Source organism: Pogoniulus pusillus, chromosome 16 (assembly GCF_015220805.1).
Source record: "Pogoniulus pusillus isolate bPogPus1 chromosome 16, bPogPus1.pri, whole genome shotgun sequence".
In the NCBI taxonomy this organism is placed as follows: Eukaryota; Metazoa; Chordata; class Aves; order Piciformes; family Lybiidae; genus Pogoniulus; species Pogoniulus pusillus.
This window is the reverse complement of record NC_087279.1, coordinates 14,627,640-14,640,191: the sequence shown is the minus strand read 5'-3', so window position 1 is coordinate 14,640,191 and position 12,552 is coordinate 14,627,640. Positions and strand designations below refer to the sequence as shown.

The 12,552-nt window shown below is 35.8% G+C and overlaps 1 protein-coding gene across 5 annotated transcripts in view; it reads right to left on the bottom strand.

The window, feature by feature from the left end:
- CACNA2D3 (calcium voltage-gated channel auxiliary subunit alpha2delta 3) overlaps positions 1-12,552 on the bottom strand; it is a 415,635-nt gene that overhangs the window by 214,803 nt on the left and 188,280 nt on the right. For all 5 annotated transcript variants that reach the window (XR_010305229.1, XM_064156686.1, XM_064156685.1 and 2 more), the window contains exons 6-9: positions 10,746-10,877; positions 9,288-9,348; positions 9,045-9,195; positions 2,743-2,817 (exon numbers count right to left, since the gene is read on the bottom strand). Coding sequence is in view for 4 of the 5 variants with exons in the window: in XM_064156686.1 (XP_064012756.1) it covers positions 2,743-2,817; positions 9,045-9,195; positions 9,288-9,348; positions 10,746-10,877 (419 nt within the window). In the remaining variant the exon portion in view is untranslated. The remainder of the gene's footprint in view (positions 1-2,742; positions 2,818-9,044; positions 9,196-9,287; positions 9,349-10,745; positions 10,878-12,552) is intronic.

Below are 12,552 nucleotides of genomic sequence, written 5' to 3'. Positions count from 1 at the left end.
GAAGTTGTTTTATCCTTTAGCTCACTACAAATGAAGTGCACGTAACAAAGACAGACTGATCGTCTAGATTTTCTGATTTCTTTGTTTTGTTAAAGTTCGGGGATTAAAGAAAACTTGATGCAAAGATGTTCAGCATGTTTAAATGTGTATTGGTTTAAGTTTATTTGCCTCACTAGGAGGGATGAGGGATGGGGCTAGTCCATTTGTCCCCAGTGGCACAATGCAACAGAGCAAGCTGGATTCTGCACCGTGCTCACCCTATGACAGGAAAGGGGTTTGCTGGAGTTTATGGGACTTGTAATACATTCTATAGTTTGCAAAATTTCCTGTTTCAGAGGTTGGGTTTTTCGTTGGGTTTTTTTTGTTTGTTTTTTTTTTCCTTTGTGCTTCTTCTCTAGTTTCTGGGCTGGGTTTTGCCCTGTGCTCCAATTTTGGTTTGCATGTGGCAGTTTTCATAGTTTTGTCTGCTGTGTATGATGGTACCTTTTCTCCTGTTTGGTTCATTTGCTTTCCCTTTGCGTAATTTTATATCCCTCCAGAAGAGCAGTAAATTGTCCTTATCTCAACTCACATTTTGGCTTTCCTATCTCCTTTCTTCCTTGCCCACTTCTGGGGAGCAGGGGGGCAAAGGGAAAGGGAAAAATAAACTCCCATTGTAACTGAAACTCTGCTACCTGAGTTAAAACCAGGACAAAGTGACATCGTCAGAGTAGAAAGATTCCATTTGGGAATGTCTGAGGCTTACACATGAAAGATAGTAAAGTGGTTTTTCAATAGATACTTCAAGAAAACTGTAGGCTGGGGTACTGATCCTGTGAAAGCAATTTTTATTTGGAGTTATCGAAACAGCTGCTTTCCTCATGAAATAAGTTCCAGTCAAGCATCTCAAAGTAATTTCTTATCCCTGCTTCTAAAAACTGTGTTTATTACCTACACGTGATGTCAAATGAACCTAGTAAGATGCAGTCAGCAAGAGCTAGAAGGTGCATCTGGGTGTGTTTTATTTAAGGATCATTTAATGGGCATTTTTTTATATTGGCACTCATGTACTATTGTTTAAGAAAAAGAGAGAGAGAAATATGCAACCAAAATGATAGCGATTAAAGTTTACTCAGCAGAAATGAATAGCTTAGGAAAATTTCTTTTATGCATGCCTCCAGCAACAAATGCTACATTAAAATATACCTGTCATTAGTAATGTCATATATATACACACATATAAACAAAATAATATAAAAGTGGTAGAGTGAACTGTTAAAACTTCAATCCCTGCTATCCTCAAGCAACATACATAGCCTCTTTCCCCAGGAGAAAGGACAGCAACATGAAATAACATAACGTCAATTTCTAACTGCTTTTAAATCAATTATCTTAAAATTAATTTGACATTAAGTAACATATGGGTATATGCTAATCTGCATTTAGATCAGCTGGAGAGTGATGGAAAGGTTAGCAGAAGGATTAATTCCAGACAGTACATCTGGGCAATATATTTGTGTCTTTAGTTTTGAATCTGAAACTTTCATATGGCTCATTAGATGCACTCCTAATAAAGTGTTAATTTAGAAAACAGCATTGCAGTTCAGAAAGGGTCTTCAGTACTTACAAACAATTAATGTAATTGCACATAGTAACCAAATGACGTTTAATCTAAAAATCAGCAGTGGAGAACATCAAGTATATAAAGGAAGTGGCCCAGGAGGAATAATTCTTGTAGAATGTAGGTAAAATACAGAGTAACCACGTGAATAATGCAATGGAGGAATGTTCATCACTATGAGATCAGCTTCATTTTGTTTTGGTATACATAAAAAGACCTAATATTGACATACTAAGAAGGGCGTTTTCCAAGCTGTACAGGAAGTTTTCTGTTTCCTGTATTATCTCATTGACTTCTCTAGTGAAAACAAACTACCACACTGTGAACGGCAAGCACAGTTCAGTGTTGTGCTAGAGCTCTTCTGATGTGCCTTTAGTGGAAAAACAGAAGAGACAAAAGATGCAAGGCTGCTGTCCTCTCCAGCCACAGGCAGACTCAGTATAGGTGGACAAGTCATTTTAAGGTACGCATAAATATAGGAGTACAAGACTCTTTAAGAAGAGAGGAAGCTTTAGCGGGGTTGGGGGGGAATCATAGCAACAGAAATGGCTTATTTTAGCAAGCCTTTCCCTCTACAAGAAACACAGGACTTTTGTATATAAATATATATATATAATTGTATAAAGAGATCTTACCTGACCTTTCTAAGAAGTATGATGGAGTAACAATTGCACAAGGCAACTGTATTTAGATTTCAGGTAATAAACTTCCTCAAATGACTGTTTGGAATTCTGGGCTGTTTCTTTTCTTCACATATTATTATTACTATTCATTTCATTTGTTTGGAACTCTTGTTTCAACGTCAGTGTTAGCTTCAATTCAAAATGCAATCTCTTCCTCAACTTTTGGTAACAGAATGATTGATTCAGTTTCAAGCAACCTTAGTATTTTACCTAAATCATTACCAAACTTTATTAACAGTATATTTTCAGTGATTTCTCTACCTTTCCATTACCTTTAGTCAATAAAACTGACTATGAGGTTATTTCTTTCTCCTCCTGAGTCACATAAGGCTCCTTTGAAATAACATAATTAATAAATTCTAACAATGGAATGCATTGTACTAGAAAAACATCATTATAGCACCTTGTTATATACACAGCCTCCTATCTCTTTGCTGTTCTGTTACTTTCATTCCTTACCTCTTTGTTGGCTCTGTCTGCTTGAACTAATGTTCCGTTCAGACAAGGCTCTACATAGTGAAGTTCTTCGTTGTACTACAGAGATAAATAAAAAGTACAATGAAAAATTTAATTAAAAGCTTTGAAAAAACACAATTTAATGATTTAGAACTACAGTGAAACATGCACATAGAACAAGAACAAAAAGATTCAGTTTGTCTTTCAAAACTGGCTGCAGTGGTTTTTTTTTTCTTTTGACATGGGTTAATGTCTCAGAATTTCCTTTTAAAAAGGATCATTTAATCAAATGAATGACAACACTCAGGTGGAGTTAATGTCTACTATACACACTAGCTGGCGTAAATATCCTTCAAGTTGAAATCTGGATAGTATTAAGAGGTCGTGTTTGACACATCATAGTCACAACTCCCAATTCTTTTCTACATATAAAAGAACTCTCACAAATATTTGAGGTGCTGGTTAATATTCTGGAAGGGTAATATGGGAAAAGTTGTGCCAAAAAGTCTGTAAGCTTGAATCAATCCTGAACATGTCTGACAATAGTGAGAATTTCAGTCAAGCAGAATACCTTATTAAACAATAAGTCATGAAGTTGTGACAGATCTTTAAGGAATCATCTGCTTGTCTTGCAAGGTCTAAGAAAGTCAGATAGGCCAAATCCTATTTTGAAAAGCATCTTAAACTTTAGAGGAAATTAAGTCTTGTCTGCATTCAGTAGTTCTTACACTCATGGATGATAAAGTTACTTGATTGAAAATTGGACTTGTTTAAATTTTTTTAAACCTTTCAACACAGGTCAGATTAATACAGAACTACCTTCAAAGCATGACATTAGTTGTTTAGATTAAGTTTTAACTTCATTCCTCCTTTAATCAATCTTCTTTAAGATATATCACAAATAAAACTATAAGACCTGGCATGTAGGTGTTTCTTTCATAGGCATTAAGCAAATCAGAACATTCATAGTAAACAATGAAAGTCAGCACATTAAGTCTGCATAAATTAATCTGGAGAAGCATTTAATTAGATTAATATATGGATTTGCTCCTTTCTTCCTCCACCTCAAGCGGAACAAAAAAAGCTTTAGAATGAACTTATGCTAGAATGCTGCTTAGAGAAGCTCCTGTCCCTGCAAGTCTGCATGTGGTACTGAATTTGTTTTACTACCTTCAATTTAATGCTACTCCTTTCTTTACACATCTACCTGTGGACCCCTGCAATCTGTTCCATGATTCACTGTAACAGTGCACCATTCTCTGCACTCATAATTACTGTAGTATAGGGGGAAATGTTTAATTTGAAATGCATCAAGTTATTCTTGAGGCATTGTGCTAGACTAAATCCTCAGGTATAAGGAAATACAATCCCATAGTAGCTCCACTTCTATTGGTGGTTATACAGACTATTTACCTCGGTATCACATAGTACCGGACTGGCTGTATAGAAACAAAAATACTTGGAAGATATTTACACAGTTTCTGCAGCAGATCTGCATACTTCCATAATTATTTTATTCCCATCATATATTCCAACATATAAGAGCTGTGGGCATGTCTATTCCTCCAGCAGTAACTAGGAAAACAAGATGAAGACTTCTAGAACACTTCAGAGTCACTGGAGCTCTTCCATGTGCCTCTCAGTATCACAATTTACTGATCTGATAAATTATGTACTTTTCCCTGAAGCTTTTCTCCTCAGACTGCTTTGCAATCCATCCCCTGACATCCATTGCAAAACAATAATGCCAAATCTTCACAGCATATCTTATTAAAGCACAGTCGAGAACATATTCCTTCCAGTTGCAAAACACTCATGAGAGGCATGAGTATACCAGCACCTATGTCCGAGCTTTTCCATCTTCAGGTTTTTTCCAGTGTTATCTTTAATCATTATTCTTTCTGGTTCAGCCTGGTTGTAGCTTGATTTCTGTAGCTGTCATAAGATGATGTATTAATATGCACACCTTTCTTTATATAACACCAAGCACAGGTCAATAAAATCTGCCTCTTGGTTGCAGCCTCACATTCAAACATCTGCGTACACACAAACCCAGAACTTTGTAATGCGGTAGTAGTACCACAATTCTTCTCCACACATCACCACCAGCAGATAAAAGAAGCAACTTCCTCTCGTCTAAGTAGTACAATTTCAGTTCACTAGGTTTCTATAAGATTTATTTTAACTTTAATATTTCCAAAGTTGCAGCAGTGTTACAACATGCAACAAGTGTCATACAAGTGCAGCCCAACACCAGCTCTACAGAATCTCATGATTAGGCAAGCTGAAAGCTAAGCTTATCCATAGACCATTCTGCATGACTACAAGGACTCCAAAGAGACTACAAAGAAATAATATATTAAAGAAAATACTACCAATATTTAATACTCTGCTTTGAATTAACAAATGATTCTATGCTAATCAATTTTGCTAAAATGGTGTGACTAGAGCACATGAATTAATTTAACATTCTTGGCTGAGTTAATATTTTGTTAATTTAACATAGGGTTTATGTTTTTATAAAAGTATTTGACAGAATTTCAGCATTCAGTAAAATTAGTACTCTTTTTGTGATAATATTGTTAATTTAATGCATGACTTGGAATTATACTTCAAAGTGGATTGGAAGAAAATGCCTTTTCTCTTGTTGCAGTCATCTCTGTTCATGCACCAGTAAACTGATCCTAAATTTTAACCTAGGCAGCACAAAATTGCTCTTGTATTTCAACAAATTTTTGCAATTCAATCATCTAGTCCATCAGTTCCAGATAGATTTTGCAACAACCTACCCATGAAAGCTAAAATTATTTTTGACATTATCCTTTTATGTTTATCCTCTGGAAACACCTGCACCGAATTCTGCTTTCTACTACATACACACACATAAAGTTAAATTATATATAGTGAAAAATCAAATGGACATGAAATAATCTAGCTAATGTACTGTTAGTGGGGTTTGGGCTGTTGGAGGTTTGGGGGCGTTTTGCTATCCTTCTGCACATTTCACAGGATCACAAGATGTTAGGAATTGGAAGGAAGCCAAAGAGATCATCGAGTCCAACCCCCCTGCCAGAGCAGGACAATACTATCTAACACAGATCACAGAGCAACACATCCAGACAGGCCTTTAAAGTCTCCTTAGGAGGAGACCCCACAGCCTTTCCGGGGAGCCTGTTCCAGTGCTCTGGGACCCTCACATATTTAAAAGTGTTGAGTTCACAACAATGTTAGTATGCAGACATCATAATTCCCATTACAGTTAATGGGAACCCTACACATCTTTATGTGCATGGAATATGGAAAAGCACTTAAAACTTTTTGTACAATAATATATTGTAAAATGAGAATAAAAAACTACCAGATTTGATGACCACAAATTCTGCATAAATGCTTTTCAGATTTCACTTTTTCTTCTGCTAAATTCTGTTTCCTCTCCTTTCACTGACATCAACACTGAATTTTTCAATGCTCAGCTCCTTTTCATCTTTGACCCTCGTTATTAACAGAGCTCTGCTTTACAGTAGTCCAACTTCTCTAACCTCATGTCGTGTTTTTTACAGAGAGACAACAGAAATGAAGCTCTCGAATTGGAGAAAAAACATAGAATTATATTTGGAGGGATACAGAAAAGAAATTACAGAAGCAGACACAACAGCCATGGTGAACCTCCTTCAAATTTCTCTGAGCCCAAAACTAAATCTATTATCCTCAGTGCTCCAACACTCCCCCCTCTAAAGCCTTCACTATCCATAGGCCTAAGCACAAGCCTCTGGAGGCCCCAAAACAGGCCTACTGCTTACATGTTTGTCCGATAAAGTGGTTCCCACTTGAGCCAGGGCAGGAGGGGAGGAAAGGAGAATGAGCTGGCTTTGCCATGAGTTTATAAAGAGATAGCAGAATTATGGGATTGAATAACAGTCTTCTAGTCCCCAGAAGATTTTTTGAACCCTATAGTTCTCAACCTGGGACACCTCATGTTCTCTTTTGGCTAACTTTGAAGTTCCCTTCCTTACTGCTGTAACAAACGGAAGATTTCCATCTACCTGTGCAACTTCCACTTGTTTCATTCTGGCTGCTGCTCATCTAAGCCCTCTCATGTTTCATCACTATTATCCTCACGTTTCCTTCTTTTGCCTGAAAAAGTAGAATTGCATTTAAGGAAAAACTTCCTTAAAACCTCTTCTTCCAAGATACCTTAAAGGTGACAGGACAGTACTTTACCTAGTCACTGCCACTCCTGTCCTGATCTCCTTGTTACCTCCTTTCTCCCTGTCATATCTCTTTCAAGGCAGCAAATAATTTCAGGTTCATACTTGAACATAACTAAACTATCAGTGTCCTAAAAAAATTCATCCTTAAAGAAGTTATAGAGAGGTAAAAGTCTTCCAGTGAAAAAATTACTCCAAACAAATGATAAAATTACAACAGAAATTATGTATCTTTCTAAATTATTAATTGCTTACGCTAACCAAGCTACATTTTAGGGATAAGCAGCAGAGGACTGCAGTGACAACTTGTGTGGGAGAGAGAAGGGCATAAACTGCCCTGTGCTGGTCATACCTAGTTAAAAGCAGCACCAAACAACTGCCTGAGCAGCCTGTGAGCACCTAAACTGTAGCTGTGGCATCCTCACACAGACAAGCACAAGAACAAAGCCATCTGGGGCTGTAAGTTTTTGGAAACAGCTGGAAAAGTGCCATGATTGAGAGGGGTAAACATTGTGGCCTGCAACTGACACACAATGGAGCATGGAAACCCCTGAGAGACTACAGTCATGGGCTACCCAGGCTGAAAAGAAAAACAAATTGCAGAGGAAAATCGGTAGGTAGCAAGGTCTGGCAATGAGATACTAATAAAGCACACAGCTGCTGAGAGAAACCTACACATGCCTGCTTTTTTAAAGTATTTACACAGTAGTCCTGTAGTACTACTACAGCAAAATCATTAGTTTAAATTCTAGCCACATACATTTTTTTTCTGATTGAAGTTTTTTGTTTGTTTTTTATAATGAAGGTTTTGGGTTTCCCAAAGTAAAAAAATTCCCTTAAAATCATACTTCATTTTTTCTTTTCTACATTAGTCACAGTAACTGTCACAACTACTGATAAACACAGATATTATACCCTGGAAAATATCTAGTCAAGTATCTTAAGAATTACTTAGTTGAAATATTCTTTTGACTTAGAAGAGCTATTTAGATTACAGTGAAATACAATTTTTTAAAAGGACAGTAAACTGTTTATATATATACAGTATATAATTATGTCTTTCTGTGACATGAGTTTCTGCTAATTATGCAAGGAGATTTATATGAAAGATATTCTGAACTTACTCCTCGCTATCTGCTACAAATACAGTAAATGCACATGCACTTCAGACATAGATACTTCATTCTCCATACAATAGCAATGATTTGTGCTGGCATCACTGAGGTCACATTTCAGTACAAGAATGGCACTTCACTTGTAGCAAAATGAAGTCCCAAATGCTCCTTTCATTCAAGAGTTTGAAGATATGATAAAATATGATAAAACATATATTTACAAAGTATTAGCAAAAGAAAATCAGCAAAGGAACATTTACAAACCTATCAATTCCTCCTCTCTCTTCCTCCTGCATCCCTCACTCAAATAATAATTCTACTGTTAGTTTTGGACTTGTTAAAGCCATCCTTACCTAGACAATTAGCCCCATTTCTCTTAAATACTATCAGAGATTTACAAGTACTTCTACTATGGAATACCATACATGAACAACAGGAGCTACTGATGGCCTAATTTATTGCTCCTGGCAAGCACCAGTAATGCACCTCTGAACAACTCACACATACAGACATTTCAGGTGGACACTGAAGAAAGCAGGAACAAGGAGCTATGTTGGCATATAAACTTCAGCAAAAGGTATAATATGGTTCTATTAACTCTTAAATATTAAACATTTTGCAGTTTTCACTAACTTTCAAATATTGAGGGAGAAGTGTGTGTCTGTGTGGAGACATACCCCAGAGTTAAAAATTAAGGTAATGTAGAAAAGCCAAGCAAAGTCCAAAACAGATTCATATTCTTTGCAACTCCCAAGCTCATTACAGCTTAGGGGGGTTGAGATTTTAAGTCACAGAAAAACAGTTTGAGAAGTTTTGCACTAAAGAAGCTTGCACCAGAAAATCTCTCCAGCTGGTTTAAATATCATCTTGCATCCATTACCTGCCTGCATCATTTTTCAAGTGCTTTGTGTGTTGTTAGACATAGCAGATAACAGCAAATGATAGAAGAAAAAGTAAGGAACACAAATTCTGAGGCACTCACAGCAATTATATTGAAGAAGTCATCATCTCCAAGGGTATCCAAAATAGATGAAACTGTCTGTTTTGCAATAGTTAAGCGAAGCCCTTTCATACTGCCGCTGACATCTACTAAAATTACCACATCTTTTGGAGAAGTTGCTGCCTGGATGTACCTATTACAAAAGACAAGACAATTTGTTCTTTTAAATATTGAATTTTTATTCCTTTGAAATTTCTTAAACACCAGTAGTCATCTATTGCCTACCATTTTCTGTTTCTACAGTCAAAGGCAATGACTCCATTCTCATCAGGTTCCCATTTAATTCCTGTTTAAATGAAAGGACAAGAAGATCAAATTACACTTTCAGAGTACCTGTTAAAAACATATCTGTAGTGTCAGGGTTAAGTAATTCTTAGTGGACTTTCATACTTTAACAGCTAATGGTATTACAACATAAGAAGTAGCAAGAAAAAAAATAAAATAAGACTTGTCACTCCTTTTTAGCCTACTATAAATTGAAAACACCTTTGAGCATACTATGTTCCTCATGCTTCTGTCACTATTGCGATAGTCGGTCACTGGTGCTGACAGGCTTTATTACATGCTTGCCAAGTCCCTTTCAAACCTTGAGCACTTACTACTTATGGTTGATCTCAAAAGGTACTATTATACTGCTTCACTCACAGGTCACACACCTGACATTTTTGCTCATGTCACTGTGAAGAGGTAACATCTCCCAGTTTTAGACACCAAGAGATATGATAAAGACATTTCCAAGCAAAAGGGAAAAAAAAACCAAAAAAACCAAACAAAAAAAAACCCCACCAAACAAAACACTAAAAAAGACAGAGCAATCCTTCCTGCTTTCTACACTCATTTTCTAGTACAAAAGAAGAAGCATCCTTTAAAATAAGGACTAACATTTCCTCTACTTTTAAATATCATGGAGCTTGAGAACTGATCAAACTGAAATGATCTAAAACACAGCTGTAGTAGCCATCACTTTCAGTAGTACAGCCTCACAGTAAACTTTCTTACATTAAGCTAAAGACTTCAGACTTGAAAAACTTGGGTTGCTAAACCATGTCAGCTAAAGGAACAGTTCCCATTGTTGGCCTGATTCAAACCTACAGAAGATGAGGGACAGTTTGTTAACTTTTTAATTTATTTAATATGTAGTTAATGTGATGATTAAGTAAAAAACTTAATAGGTAACATTACACATATTTTAACGTATTTCTATAGAAATAATACAGGTTATCTAATTGTATTTTATTGTAATTGGTGTGAAAGTAACCAAGTTTTTGAAATCTTTGAAGACATCAGTCTAACTGGAAGACTGAAAACTGAACAATAAATTACAATTAAGTCTTACTGTATGCAGCAACAGAGTACATTACCTAAGTTCAGTACTATGTGAAAGGTCTAATCTTTTTGCAATCCTTCTCCATGGTTGACACTTTTAGAAGTTATTTGCTGTAGAAGTATATAACTGAACAAGAGTATGAGTACACAAGTTAGCTTGGGGGCATCATCTCCAGAGCATTGGTAGGAAAATCTCAGACCATTGAAAAATGTGATTAGAAATGCTCTCTCTGAAAGCAAGATAAAGTAAAATTTAACCTCTAAATACCTGTGGAAAGCCATATTTATGATAATGCTCATAGGAAATTTGCAGTCATAACATTTTTTATCTTAAGTTAAAACTTGTAGTTTTCTTACCTGGATATTGTCTGAAAAATCCTTTTGCACTTCCAAAGTACTGCCAGATGAGAGAGGGATCACGATCGAAGTTATCAACAAATACCTTATTTAAAGATTCTGACCAATAAACTCCATTTACAATGGCTGGATCTGGGAGAAAAACAAACCAAACAAACAAAACCAGAGAAAATTCATTTTACTTAAACAGAATCACTTGAACCCTGTCATCTTCACCTTATTCACCAAAAATGTAGTGATTACAAACTATTACAGAACATCTTTTGGTGCCCTTTGTCAATTAAGTGATTCAACAGAATGATTAAAATACAGAAATGCACCAGATCTGTTTTTTCAGGCAAGTTAAAATTGCTCATTAGACCCTGTATTGGAAGCCACTGCATCACTACTGGAGAACGGGAAATAATCAATCTAATAATAGATTATTTATTCCATTTACTTATCCTAAATGCACGGAATCTCTCACAGCAACACTTTATATGTTTGGGGATTTTTTTTAATCTTTACCTTGGCAAAACCAATCTCACTATACATGAAAGATCAAGGTGCAGGAACAGAAAGTGAAATAGCTCTTATTTCACATTTGAATGGATTGTGATACACAAATAAACACAAAAATCTCATGACAAGTAACACTCTTATTTGGAGAAAACATTGGATCAAATTCTCACAACTACCTCAGCTTTTATTCCCATAGAAAGAGAAACACAAAGACAGAACTTGATGTTGAAAAAAAACTATTTCTGTTTAAAATGCTCCCATCTATTACTCTCTAAAAACTCAGGCTGCTCAAATACGCTTTTAAGCTTCAGATTTGATTTGACAACAGAAATCAACAAACATATCTTAACAGGTACTCAATTTCAAACAGTGAATTTTGAAAAAAGAAAGAGAAACTATTAAAGATATACTAGATTCCAAATTCAATCTGTATCTGAAGTCAACAGATTAGAAAGGAAAAAGCCTTAATGAAAACCACAGATGCATTATTTAATTTCTAGAAGTGTGTATACATGAATACACAGTAACATTTGCTCAAGTATTTGAAATAATGCTTCCATTCACTTGTAAATGTTGCTGTATTGATTTCAGAAGACTGCTTAGAATGTGGTTTTAATGGAGTAGAAAAGAGGTGAATTCTTATCTTTCCTTACTTTCATCAAGAAAAACAGCAAAAAGGGGAAAATGTCTCAGCTACAAATCTCTGAATGTTGCTTTCAGATAAATATTTAGGTTTACATCCTAAACTGCTGAAAAAGTAAGGTCAATAAAACAGCTGTTGTTTTTAAAACATGTGTAGTGTAGTTATTTGTTTCTTCAGAAGACGAAATACACGTTTAAAATCTGTCTAACCAGACACATGCCAAACCAACCAATGTCACTAGTCCAACAATACCACTTCAGTTTTTTTCAAGTCTGCAGTTACTCCAGTAAGCAGCTCTGATTAAGACATCACAAATTAACTTTCAAGACTGGCTGTCCTGAGATTCATTATCAGTTTGTGAAAAACATGCTTCTAGTTTAGCATCCCAAAATGGTGATTCACTGGTCAGCACTTAGGGACAGGACAAGTGAAGCACTAGAAGAATCTCTTCTCAGTCCTCCAGAACTTCTTAGTAGTAGTAGTTTAAATACTGATCTTCTGGTTCTGCTACTACACCCAAGTTATGGTACAGAATGTGACTCACCAACAGGCACGGTGCTATTATTCACTTATTACAATTCTGAGATAAGGTAAGAACTTCAATTCATCTTTGAAAAGAACAACACAGTTCAGAGCATTGGGTTTGTGACTGTTCTGGTTTTT